Here is a 12789-nt window from a genome sequence, read left to right on the forward strand (position 1 = left end):
AACAGTTATGGTTGACACTTATTAGTGCAGTGGCTGGTTTGTTGAAAAGTGAAGATTACCTCTGTTCTGTATATAACTGTACTTAGCAGACACTACTCATTTAAGGTTAATTGCATAGAGCTTTTTAAGTGTGAAAGTGCTGATAATTTAAATCCTATGCTGTTCTTTATTCTGGGTTCATTTGCTGTGGTCAGAGTTATTTATCTAATTGCATCCATAATCTTGGAGCATATGCCATACTTAATATTGTATCTCATGAAAGTAACGTTATTTGTGTCTGCATTATAAATATTTGTGAGAACTGTGTAAGATGATCTGAGATGCAGAGAATGGAGCTGAACATCTTAGTTCCTCAGAGCAGAGGTTGAAGTATGATATGTTATTGTCAGTAGTTTATATTAACCTTTCTTGTTACCATGTTGGCTGCTGAATAAACAAAGTGTTCTGCCTGCAGACCAGGAGGGTTTTGCTCATTCAGGAGGGTGGTGGTGGCATTGTAAATATTGCTAAATTTCCTTTTTTTTTTTTTTTTTTCCCTACGCTGTCATACCCAAATTTTATATAAGGAGTCACATAACCCTTATTGAAGAAAAATAATTGACCTTTGGTCCAAATACCTGCAATGATTCTTTTTCATTGGTGTTAAACATATTAACATAGTACATAAATCCTTTTCATCATTCATCATCCAATCCTACGTTGCCCCATGAGGAGCGTAGGAGCCCAGCCGAGGCTAGGCAAGTTGGTCCTGACATTTAAGATAAGAGTGACCAGCCTCTCTCTTTCGTGAGTGGCATTACATGAGCAATAAACCCCACCATCCTTTGGATATAAACCTACACAGGCTCAATCCGACTGGAGAGCCGTAATTACCCACTAAACCACCAGGTGCCAAAATTTGGTTATATGGTTACCACCCAGCATAGTAAATGGTTTCCTGGTGTACATGAAGCCATTTGGCTTGTCACTCTTGTAGAGTCACCCGCAGGCAGAAGGAAGAGGAAAGAATGAAGGAACGAAAGACAGAAGAGGGAGTGTAAAGTCACCCATAGGCAGAAGGACAAGGAAAGAATGAAGGAAAGATAGACAGAAGAGGATGGAAGGAAAGAAGGATGGAAGATAAATCCACTTAAAAAAAGAAAAAAATGTGAAGTGAACACCGATGTATATTTTTCAGATCATATACAGTAGGCATCTGTGTTGACATCAACCAAATGGATCTTAGAGTAGAGTGAAGTCCTCTGTGATAGCACTGGAGCAGGAAGACCATTACCCATTCGTTGCAGAAAGTGTATCTGAACTCCCACCATTGTTGCTAGGGGACTCATCGCTGTACTTTCCTAAGGGTCATAATTACTGTCATCCTCATCAGTCGACACATCATATAAATATATAAATGTATCAGATTCATCCCCTGATGACTGTTTCAGCATACTAGGCATATATTCCCTGTCACTCCCGGATGGGGGGTAGCCTAGAAGTCCCTGTTGCAAACTCGTATAACTCTCCGTACACATTCAAGAGCCTAGTTCAGTGGCTGTTATGCAGCACTGTACTCTGTCCACTTTAATTTGGCCCAAGCATGTTATCTGTCCAGCCTGAATGCAAATTGTTACTGGAACATACTAATCACAAAGAAGTAATGTGGAAAAGATGTAGAGCTGTTGTATTGTGTTAATCTGCCAGTGATCTGCAACAAGAGTTTAACCACAGAATAAAATATTGCTCACAAAGATTTGTTAAGGAGAGGATTGAGCGCCACAGTATTTTCTTACTCTGCCATTGAGCTTCAGGAAATAGAGTCCAGTGAGTGGATATTTCCTCATTGTATTCTAGTTACATTCTTTGTTTCTCATTAACTTTGTCAGGGTGGCAGAGTACCACGTGGCAGTGAGGGATGTCAGTCTGTTCTCTCTCAACGTGGAGGAACGCCTCAAAAGTAGGGACTCCAGTTTCCAGTGGTTTCAGTAAGTTATTGGCCTTGTATTAACTTAGTATTAGTGTCATGTTGTCTTCCTTCAGTTTTGGTTGAGGGAAAGCTACATGAGAACCTACCATATCTAGATGCAGGTTTAGGTTTGAAGTTACTTATATACTGTAGTTCCTTTTAATACATTTCTTGGATTACTGATAATTTTAGGGATATACTATTGAATGAATTTGGGACAGTGTGTAGGAGGAGGAAGCTGAAAGTTAATGTAAACAAAAGTAAAGTTATGGTGTTTGAGAGGAATGAAGTCACAGAGTGTGCAGTGAGGTTGGATGGTGAGGATATGGAGAATGTGAGTGCATTCAAGTACTTGGGTAGTGTGATGAGTAAGGATGGAACTTTGGGGGATGAAGTACGTGAAAGGGTACAGCAGGGAAGGAAGGTTGTTGGCACACTGAAAGCAGTGATGAGAAATAGGGAGGTGAGTATGGAAGTTAAGAAGTCACTGCATGATGGTATTGTGATCCCTACCCTGACGTATGGAAGCGAGGCGTGGACCTTGCAAGAGGGGAACAAGTCAAGAGTGAGAGCAGTGGAAATGAGTTACTTGAGAGGAGCATGTGGAGTGACATGGAGGGACAGGTTGACGAATGAAGAAGTGAAGGAACGTTGTGGGGTAGATGTGGATGTGGTTGAAAAGATTAGGAGAAATACACTGAGGTGGTTTGGACATGTGGAGAGGATGGAGAATGAAAGACTGACTAAGAGGGTGTATGTAGGTGAGGTGGAGGGAGGGAGAGGGAGGGGTAGACCGAGGATGAGGTGGAGGGATGGAGTTGAGAGGTATATGAGGGAGGGGGGGGTGAGTTGGGGGAGGGGAGTCAAATGGTGGGTGACAGAGTGACTTGGAGGCGTTTTGTCTGCGGCCACCCTTTGCGGGATTAGGGCGTCGGGCTATAGATAGATAGATACTATTCGTAAAACCTTTTTTATGTGAGCTCATTTGCTCAGTTCACAATATACTCTATAAGCAGTGTAATAGTGACTTTAGTGTTAGTCAGTTTATGTATACACAGTAAAAAAAGTATCGTTCAGGAGGGGTATGATGCCATCTGAAAGGATCAGTATAGCTTGTGTAGTACTTGGTAAACTAATTGATTTTCATCTGAATATGCCTCCAATAACAATATCAACCATAAATTGTCATATGAAACCTATCTGTGACATAATTATGTAAGCATGTTTGACAGCAAGGGGGGAAAAAGGGGGGAAAATCATCAGACATTTCTAGAGTCCATTGTCCATGGCATCAAATTGTTTTGGGCCAAATGTGCACCAATACTCTTTTTATCGTGTGTACATTATCATGCTTCATACCAAAGAAAGTTTCCAGAGTTGTTAAAAGAAAAACTTCTGGCAATTGATAGATAGATAGATTATACACATGTAGTGTGTAAAAATATTGCATATCATATGTAATATTAGTTGGCGTAAGAACAACTGGTAGTATCATCTTCATACAGTATCATCTATTTTTCTCTTTATAGCGACCAATTCATGATTATAGCGTGAGTAAAATGATACAGTATGTTTTTGTTTACTATGTCTGCTTCACCTTGCCTTGCACCAAGCATTAGCTTTGTCTGTTGTACTGAACAGTACTGTAAAAACTTAAGTTAGATTCAGTAGCTCCAGTTTATAACCTAATACTTTCAATTCATTAATTTTTTTTATTATACAGTAAACTTACTACACCATTAATAATTTTGTTCAACTGAGGAGAAACCATATACAGTGACCCCTTCAGTTACACAGTTAATTTATCATCTACTTTTTCCGTGGAAATGAAATTGTGCAAAGTGTACCATAGAATCCCATGTTAAAGGGGTAAATTGGTAGGGAATGAGTTATTTGAGAGGAGCATGTGGAGTTACATGGAGGGACAGACTGACAAATGAGGAAGTGAAGGAGTGTCGTGGTGTGGATGTGAATGTGATAGAAAGTGTTTGGAGAAATACATTAAGGTGGTTTGGCCATGTGGAGAGGATGGAGAGTGAGAGACTGACAAGGAGAGCGTATGTGAGTGAGGTAGAGGGGGAAAGAAGGAGGGGAGGCCGAGGATAAGATGGAGGGATGGAGTGGAGTGGTATGTGAGAGAGAGGGGTGTGACCTGGGAGGAGGGCAACAAAATTACCGAGGACAGGGCAACATGGAGGCGACTCCTCTGTGGCCACCCTTTATGAGATTAAGGTGTTTGGCAGTGGATGGTGGTGGTGGATAGCTATGACAGATCTCCACTGCACTGACTAAAATTTCTCAGTAGCAGGATTTTTTTTTTTTTAACAGAACAAAGGAAGGAAAAACAAATGAATAAAAAAAAATCCATGCACCAGATTACTGGTGTCCTCAGTTCATAAAATATCTGTAACAGTTAGACTTGAACAGCAGTAGGTTGAAGTTTGGAGGGAAACAACTCTGGGGAAACGAGTTCCAGAGAGATGCAGTTCGGGGAATGAAAGAATGCGAAGTTCTGCAATATGGCTGAGTGACATTCCAGTCATGAATGCAGCCAGTTGCCTGTGTAACGCAAGGGAAGGCATGGAGAGGTGGCACCATGGATGCAACTTCGTCTGAGCAAATAGAAATTTGTCAGTTTTACAAGAAGGTTCAGGTGGTTAAAGAGAACCCTATTAACCCATTGGCATAATAGTATTGTTTATAATTTATTTTTGCTGCCACCAAATTCTTAAACTGATGACTGATGCCACTACTGAAGAGGTTATAAAACTGAAGCATTTACCAGTAAATTGCATTTATAAATGTAGCTTTATTTTGTCATTTTCTTCTGTGTATGCATGACAGAACCTCTGAAGATTTGCTTGTGTCAGGTACTGCACTGTTTGCCATTGTGCAGTGTTACATATTTTCCTCTTTTCATCATCCAGTAGCCATAATTACGTTATAATGGACCTTGCCATATCAGACGTTTGATTCTAGTAGACACTTTCATTTTGCTGGACTTTCATTTCTTACATCAAATTCAGTTTTATTTAGCTTAAAAAAAAAAAGGTAAGTAAAAGTCTGGAGAAGCCAGTGCTTTGTGATTTTTTTTTAAACTTTATTAACAGACATACATGTGGTAAATTGTTCTGCAGTGTTGACTGTGTGATAACTGTGTCTAGCACCACATTTGTATATTGCACATATTCAACCCTTGCCAGGCTGCAGACCTCATATGATGCACAATGAAGGTCTGCACAGCTCCAGTGCAAGCCTCATATGAGGTACAATTTAAATTGGCTATAAAACAGTGACTGAAGGAAGGTAAACTGCTTACAAAGAATCAGCCCAGCAGGGTTTAACTTGGGGTGATATGGTGCCCCTGTTAACTGGGTGGGGAGGACAAATGCAACGTTCATCCAGGAACCAAACCTCCACACTCTTTCTCATGCCTCACTACTATGGTGAGATGCTGTCTACCGCAAGGGAAAATTGGTTCATTGCGTGAGACAGTCCTGCAGGGGTGGTTGCTTGCCTGTGTATGATGGGTCTTCCCAGCTAGGCAGACTGGGGCTACTGAACAACAGTAAAAACAGCAGAGTATTTAACTCCACAATGTCTTTGACCCACATACTTGCTCTGGACTTTCTCCAAAAATATGAGACTGTAGCATGAGAAATCTTGATTATATTAGACTTTGCTTTTATAACAGTCATTCTTCCCCAGATTAGTCAGATGAAATGAGGTTATACTCTTAATAATGAACCTTGTTTCCAGTTAGATGACTTTGCATGTTTGTTGTTATCTGTTATCATATCTGCACCAGTTCAAGTTGATTGTGACTCACTGGAACACATCATTGCACTGTTTGATACTAGGGAAAGTAATAACAGAACACCTTTCCACTGGCATAACATGAATTAAAGCTGTCACTCCATCTTTAAGTGAGAAGTTGAGATTTGGATGATGATTATACATGCAGAAGATACAGCTGTTACAGCAAATTATACAAGTCATTATTTGATATGATTATACACGTCTGTGAATATATACTTAATTTGAAGCTAGGGAATCAACAGGGGACTGTGTGTGAATTTATACAGAGGAGCAGGTGAAAAGGTCTTGGCTTTTCCATTTTTTATCTTCATAATTGATACCTTTTGTTAACTATCTGGCAGGTGTATGGGAAGCACATCTGTTAAGAAAATAAACATATATTCATGGTTAAACTTTCGAGTTGGAGTCAGGATTCCAGGGACTTGAATGTTGTGTGAATGAGTGTTTGGCCTGTTTCACTGAGCATGCTGTTGGTACCTGCAGGTCTCCCACTTTTGTACATTTTCCTTCCTTGTTCTCAGGGTCCTGCCACATCTTATCCATAGGTTGGAGTAAAAGGTCAGGAGTTTGGTGATGATGATGATAGTGATGATTCATTGTTTTGTTATTAAGTTGTTGATTTTGCACTAATTTTAAAGATGCTCATGTTTTATTATAAAGTTGTTGAGAAGTCAGCACTAAGTTTCAGTGCTTTGATCCCTTTTGTCTTGAGGTAAAAGCACTTAGTCTTTTTAGGAGTTTCACATAATATAGTAATTTCCCAGTATACATAATTGACTCAAGAATGCTTTTATTTGTTGTTTTAATTGGTGTGGCAGGTTTTAAACACTTCCTTATTCAGCTTCATTAATGCTCCAGTACACTAGAGATAATTAAGTAGTTCATATAAATGTTCATTTTTTCACACTTGTTCCTGTGGTTCATTCTCGTTAGCCCCAGCTTGCCTTTATGTGCATCATTATATAGATCTTGTACATTGTTATCAGCCTGTAGAATGTTTACTACCTGTTTCCTGCATAGAGAAAATACCAAAATAAAAGTGTTTGTCATCATCTCCAATGCATGTTCCCTTGTGGGACTCTTGGACCCTTGTGGGACTCTTGGACAGGAGATGCCTGTGACAGAATCATCTCCAGGCTACTTTATCCTCATAGGGCTATGTCTGTCTATCTATCTGTATCTATCTGTCTATAAATAGATAGATGGATAGATAGATACACCTGTAACATAGAGTTTCTGGTATCAAAGCAATTTTTGTGTCAGAACACTGTGGCATGATGTTAACTTTGTTCAGCTTTCAGTTGATCTGTTGTCGTACAGCATTTTGCTGATCTTCGTTTACTCTCATTCACTGTGTTCAGTTTCAGCAGTTAAGTCCATCATTGCAGTGGTGTACAGTATTTTATTATTTCTCTTTATCTTAAAGGATGGTTGTATTCAGTTCTGGAGAGACATCAAAGGCAAGGGGTTAGATATATCCTTCAGTAAGCCATTCTCTAGGATGCTGTCATCAGCTGAATATGCTGTAGTAATAGGAAGGGGTTAATGATATGCTGGTACTGTGGCCTGTTTACTGTAGGTGTTTTGAAAGACTTCGTAGTACCACTTCTCCAGTGATTTATTTTGCATATTGCACCATAGCATTCTCATGCATGTTTATATATAATGTTATTATTGACATGCAAGAGGATATTGAAATGTTATGTGAAAAAAAAAAAAAATGCTCAGGAGGAGGCGGTACAAACTCTCCGAAGCCACATAAGGTATTATTGTCAGGGAGGTTTTGTGGTTCGTCTGCCATACAAGTTTTTTTTTTTTCTAATGCGATATGTTTATATATTCTTGTATGTTATTTTTGCATTGTATGTTAAAGTGCAAGAAATATAAGCATCTTACAAGATAATTTTTTAAAAACTGTAATAGGCTGGCATGCAAAATATTGATAATGGTGTAGGAGAAAGACAAACACACAAATACAGTACACAATTTATTATTATAAAAAACAACCATTACTAACATTTACATGAAAGGTGAATGTACCATAAAAACATAAAAAAACACACATTCTGTGTCTCGTGCATCAGTGTATGCAATTACACAAACAATAATCTGGTATTGAATGAAAACACGCGACATGAATAGTAACAATGACGTATATGAGGTATATGAGGGAGGGGGGGGTGAGTTGGGGGGAGGGTAGTCAAATGGTGGGTGACAGAGTGACTTGGAGGCGTTTTGTCTGCGGCCACCCTTTGCGGGATTAGGGCGTCGGGCTATAGATAGATAGATAGATAGACGTATAATACTCTAGGTGGGGGGGAGGGGAGATGTAAGCTGACGGCATACTACAGGGGGTGGGGGTGGGGCTGGGGAGAGGCCTGGAGGGGTGGTACGAGGGTATAGAGGTGGGAAACAGACACCACAAGACAAAGAGGAAAGGCAGAGAGGGAGTACAGGGGTGTGGAGGGTGAGTAGGGAGGATATAACCCTTCCCAGGGAGGGCAGAAAATGGGGGGGGGAACCACGGTGGCATGATGGAGGATGGTGAGGGAGGGGGAGGGAGGGAACAAGAGGTGGTCAGAGGAGAGGGAGGGGGAAAGGGAACAAAGGTATTGGGGTAGAGGAAGGTGGCAAGAGGGTGGTGGGGGAATCACCCCCACCATGGGTAGGGGCCCAAATCCTCCCCCCTCCCTACTCAGGACTTAGTTCTCATTGGTTTGCATCGATATAAGTCACAATCGGGCCGAAGCCTAGTGTCCACAGTTTTTTACGAAGGGTCTTTAATATATTCTATTAGGCATCAATCGAAATTCTGGTAAAGGATCGATCGATCCTGTTAGTACTTCAGGGGTTAAGAGAGTTAGAGAGGGTACAGAGGGAGTGATTGGTGATGAGCAGTGTGGCTTTAGGGGAGGGAGGGGATGCATGGATCATGTGCTTGCTGTGAGACAGGTGTGTGAAAAGTATGTAGCAAAAGATAAGGGTGTGTTTTGGGTGCTCATGGATTTAGAGAAAGCATATGATAGAATTGATAGAGAGGTCTTGTGGACTGTTTTAAGATTGTATGACTTGATGGTAGGTTGCTAAAAGGAATGAAAAGTTTTTATGTAAATAGTAGAGCGTGTGTAAGAGTGGGAAATAATGTGAGTGATTGGTTTCCCGTCAGAGTGAGGCTGCAGCAGGGATGTGTGATGTCACCTTGGTTGTTTAATATGTATATGGATGGCATTGTAAGGGAGGTGAATGCAAGAGTGTTAGGTGGAGGACTGAGTCTGGTGAATGCTGATGGTAGAGAGTGGAATCTGAATCAGCTGCTGTTTGTGAATGCTACTACACAGGTGGCTGATTCTGAGGAGAGATTGAGGCAGTTGGTAGAGGAGTTTGGAAGGGTGTGTGAAAGGAAACTGAAAGTAAATGAGAATAAGAGTAAAGTGATGAAGTGTACGAGGTTGGTAGATGGTAGGAGGATGAATATAGTTGTGAGTGGTGAGTTGCTTGAGGAGGTAGAGTGTTTTAAGTATTTAGAGTCACATGTTGCTGTGGAAGGAAGAATAGATGCAGAAGTGAAGTTTAGAATGAATGAAGTAGGAAAGGTGCTGGAAGGAATGAAAAAAATGTTTAGATGTCATTTGCTTAGAATGGATGTAAAAAGAAGGCTGTATGAGGGTGTTGTGGTACTGACTGCATTATATGGGGTTGAAAAATGGAATATGGGTGTAGCAGAGAGGAAAAGTTTAAATGTAATGGAGATGAGGTGTCTGAGGAGTATGTGTGGAGTGACGCATATGGATCGAGTGAGAAATGATGAAGTGCGAAGGAGAACTGGAGTTGTGTGGGAGATGGCTGATCTAGTTGAGCAGAGGGTGATGTAATGGTTTGGGCATATGGAGAGATTGGATGATGAATGATTGGTGAAAAAGATAACTGGATCTGATGTGAGAGGTGTAAGGCTGAGAGGAAGACCACGAATAGGATGGATGGACGGTGTGAAGAGAGCGTTGGATGCGAGAGGGATGTCTGTTGAGCAAGGAACAGTGGCTGTGTGTGACAGAAATAAATAGAGAGAAATTGTGAATGAATAAATGATGATGCAGCCCTGAGGGGATATTCTCCTTCATTTGGTCTGATCAACTGATCAGGTCAGGTGTGGGTAAGGGGATGGGTCTATTATGATGTGGCAGGGGTAAATCAACTCAGCTGTCGGGCCCTGCTGCGGATGTCACTGATTGCACTGCGCAGTTGATCCTCATGAGGTGTGGTGTGGTGAGGATCTGTCCCTTCTCCCCTTTGGGGCTAAGATTGGAATGAATATGTTTGAGTGCAAGAGTAAATAGGGAGTGTGTCGTCCTGTCTCGGCTACCTCCTTTTCCTTGGGGGAAGCAGCCTGGGTATATAGATAGTACTGTAATAGGCAACATCAATCACTAAGAAAGAGGTGTTTGGGAGAGCCTCCTGTGCTGACAAGGACATCTCATGGAATACAACCCTAGTAGTAGTAGTGGTAGTAGTAGCAGTAGTTGTAGTTGTAGCAAAGGCTTATCTGTCTTAAATTCAGTGGAGTGCAGGCTGAAGTTGCCCTTCTCCAACAGTCTACCATCCTCCATCTGGGCATTTGAAGGATGGTTGTATAAGACAGTTGAGCCGACCGCTCTTATCAATGCCACCACCTGAAGGCATCCTTTCCAGCACCAGAATACAACCCTTTGTTGAACTAATCTTTGTTGTTGTACCATCAGTCCACTGTCTACAATGGTGATGAGTGCTGAGGACCTGTATAGTTGCAAGGACCACGGCTGCCCCATCCTGCACAGCACCACGGTAGAGCTGCGCCTCAAACATGAACAGGCTGCATATCTCCTGGCAGACCATGAGTCTGGACTGTGCTACCTACCCTCAGACTTCTTTGTGGACATTCACCCCACTACCTCCAGGGATTCTGTCCAGGTACATGGAAAGGGGTGGAGTATTATGTGGTAATAACGTTGAGATGGAAGGATGGGATGTAGAGGTGTATGAATGAGAGTGGTTTGAAGTGGAGGGAGAGCAGCCAGATGGTAGAAGGACAAAGCAATAGGAAGGCAGTGTGTTTGTGCCCACTTCCTCAGAGATTGCGGCATCATAATACAGATAAATTAAATAGAATGACAGTTTATGATAAAATATCCTACATTTCCCTCATTGATGTGAAATAGGCCTTGTTGCTGTAGACACTTCCTGGGTTACACAAGCAGTGGATTGTGAAAGGTTTTGTTCAAGTGGAAATTTTCATGTCCTGTATCCCTGTGGTCACACTCTATGACTTCATCCCAGGTCTGTTGGGGGTTGCAAGAGTCAGACCAAAAAAGATGTGGGATGAGGGATAGGGGACTGAATAGGGAGGTTGCCAGAGATCAAACAGCATGGAGAGCTGCCATTAGGCGACCAGGGCTGATGCATGCAAGCATGCTGGAGCCGTTGTAAATGATACAGTTGAATATGTAATCCATCAATATGTATGCCTAAGCAGTGAATTCATAGTGTATTTTCTGTCATCTAAATACTGCCAGTATTTTCTGTCATCTAAATACTGCCAGGGATATAATGTGGTCTCTTATAACTTAACCCATAGACATACCAATGACGACCTGCGTCGTTGTGCATTTATCAACCTTTAACCTCAGTATGACGACTTTGCCCATCATCCGATGTAATCTCAAAAGAAATGTTTAGGGAGTCTTCATTCGTGTTGGATGACGGGTAAAAGTGGGCGGAGCTAAGCCTGCCACAGCTGGTGTGTGCGTGCTCACTTGGTTTGCTCGGCTCACTGGGTGTGAGGTTCCTCACAGGTAGGATGTACACCTCTTGACCTCCTGCCGAACACTTATGTTCCTTTTTCTCGCGTATATATGCGGCGTTATTATTTAAGAAAATACAACAAATAATGCATTATTGGAAAGGAAATTTATTCTGCTACGTATTGAAGCAAAAAATATTATTACTTCTTGATTTTTTTTTTTTTTTTTTTTTTCTTTTTTGGCAAATATTTTTTTAAAGGACAGAGTAAAACTTTAGCATGTCAGCTAACTTCTACTCACTTTTTTTGCATTTTATTTTGTATATATTGCCTTTCTGGACAATGTATGACAGAGCAAAAGTCGTCATCTTCAAAATGAGACCGAAGTGGCCTTTCTTTGATGAACAGTAACTTTCCTACAAGCGTTAGAAGTAAAATACCGTATCTCTACGCGACAGTTCTGAAAGCTCTCTAGCAAGAGTTACGTGCACAGCCGGAATTTACGCTCCTTCCTTGATGTGAAAGGGTTAATTGATCTGGATGATGGTCTTGGGCCCTCAGAGGTCCCCTAGGGAATAAATGATTGACTGTTACCATTTCTATTATCATCGAAAGAAGTGAAATTATGACGATGATGATGATGTTGGAGATGATGTTGATGATTATCAGGGTGATAATCCTGATGTTGAAGATGATGGTAGAGGTGTTAACGATGATGATACTGTTGTTGATGATATAGAAGAAGAACAGTAACAAAACCAATCCATTATTATTGTACTCCATGGAGGGTCTGAGGAAAGACTAATGTAATCCAGAGTGTAAGGTGTAAGCCACCATACTTCCTTGGCAATGTTTAGGTGACTGATTGAGCTCCGGTTACCTCTTGCTTCAAAAAGTGGTAAGTTGGCACATGCTCTTCTCCAACCCCAAACCTCTGTCAGACACACGGTAATCATTAATAAACTGTACACATTGCAGTAATATAATTGAACATACTGAACACACTGCAAGATGTTTTTGTAAAGATTGTGTGAAGTCAAGATTTACATAACGTGGGGAGATTCTGTGTAGTCCAGTACTGTACATACAAAAGCAGATGATGGTTTATTCCCCTTTTGGTAGTGCATTTAGGTTTATGTATCATGTAATGCCATTAGAAGAAGGAGGCTGGTCATATTCACTTAAATATACAGACTTATAGTAACAGCCTTAAGCCCCTGTACCTCAGAGGCTGTTACATTAGATGAAA

At 41.1% G+C, this 12789-nt stretch overlaps 1 protein-coding gene across 1 annotated transcript in view; it reads left to right on the top strand.

Moving 5' to 3' along the window:
- Nucleotides 1-12789, top strand: part of LOC145389876 (intermembrane lipid transfer protein VPS13D-like) — a gene marked incomplete at its 3' end in the record, with an annotated part of 111456 nt that overhangs the window by 69091 nt on the left and 29576 nt on the right. The window contains 3 exon segments of the mRNA XM_080265003.1: nucleotides 1869-1967; nucleotides 3478-3498; nucleotides 10504-10711. Of these exon segments, the coding sequence (XP_080121129.1) occupies nucleotides 1869-1967; nucleotides 3478-3498; nucleotides 10504-10711 (328 nt within the window).

Source organism: Coenobita brevimanus, unplaced genomic scaffold (assembly GCF_032717465.1).
Source record: "Coenobita brevimanus isolate Jiangsu-jjx unplaced genomic scaffold, ASM3271746v2 jjx.HiC_scaffold_2577, whole genome shotgun sequence".
NCBI lineage: Eukaryota > Metazoa > Arthropoda > Malacostraca > Decapoda > Coenobitidae > Coenobita > Coenobita brevimanus.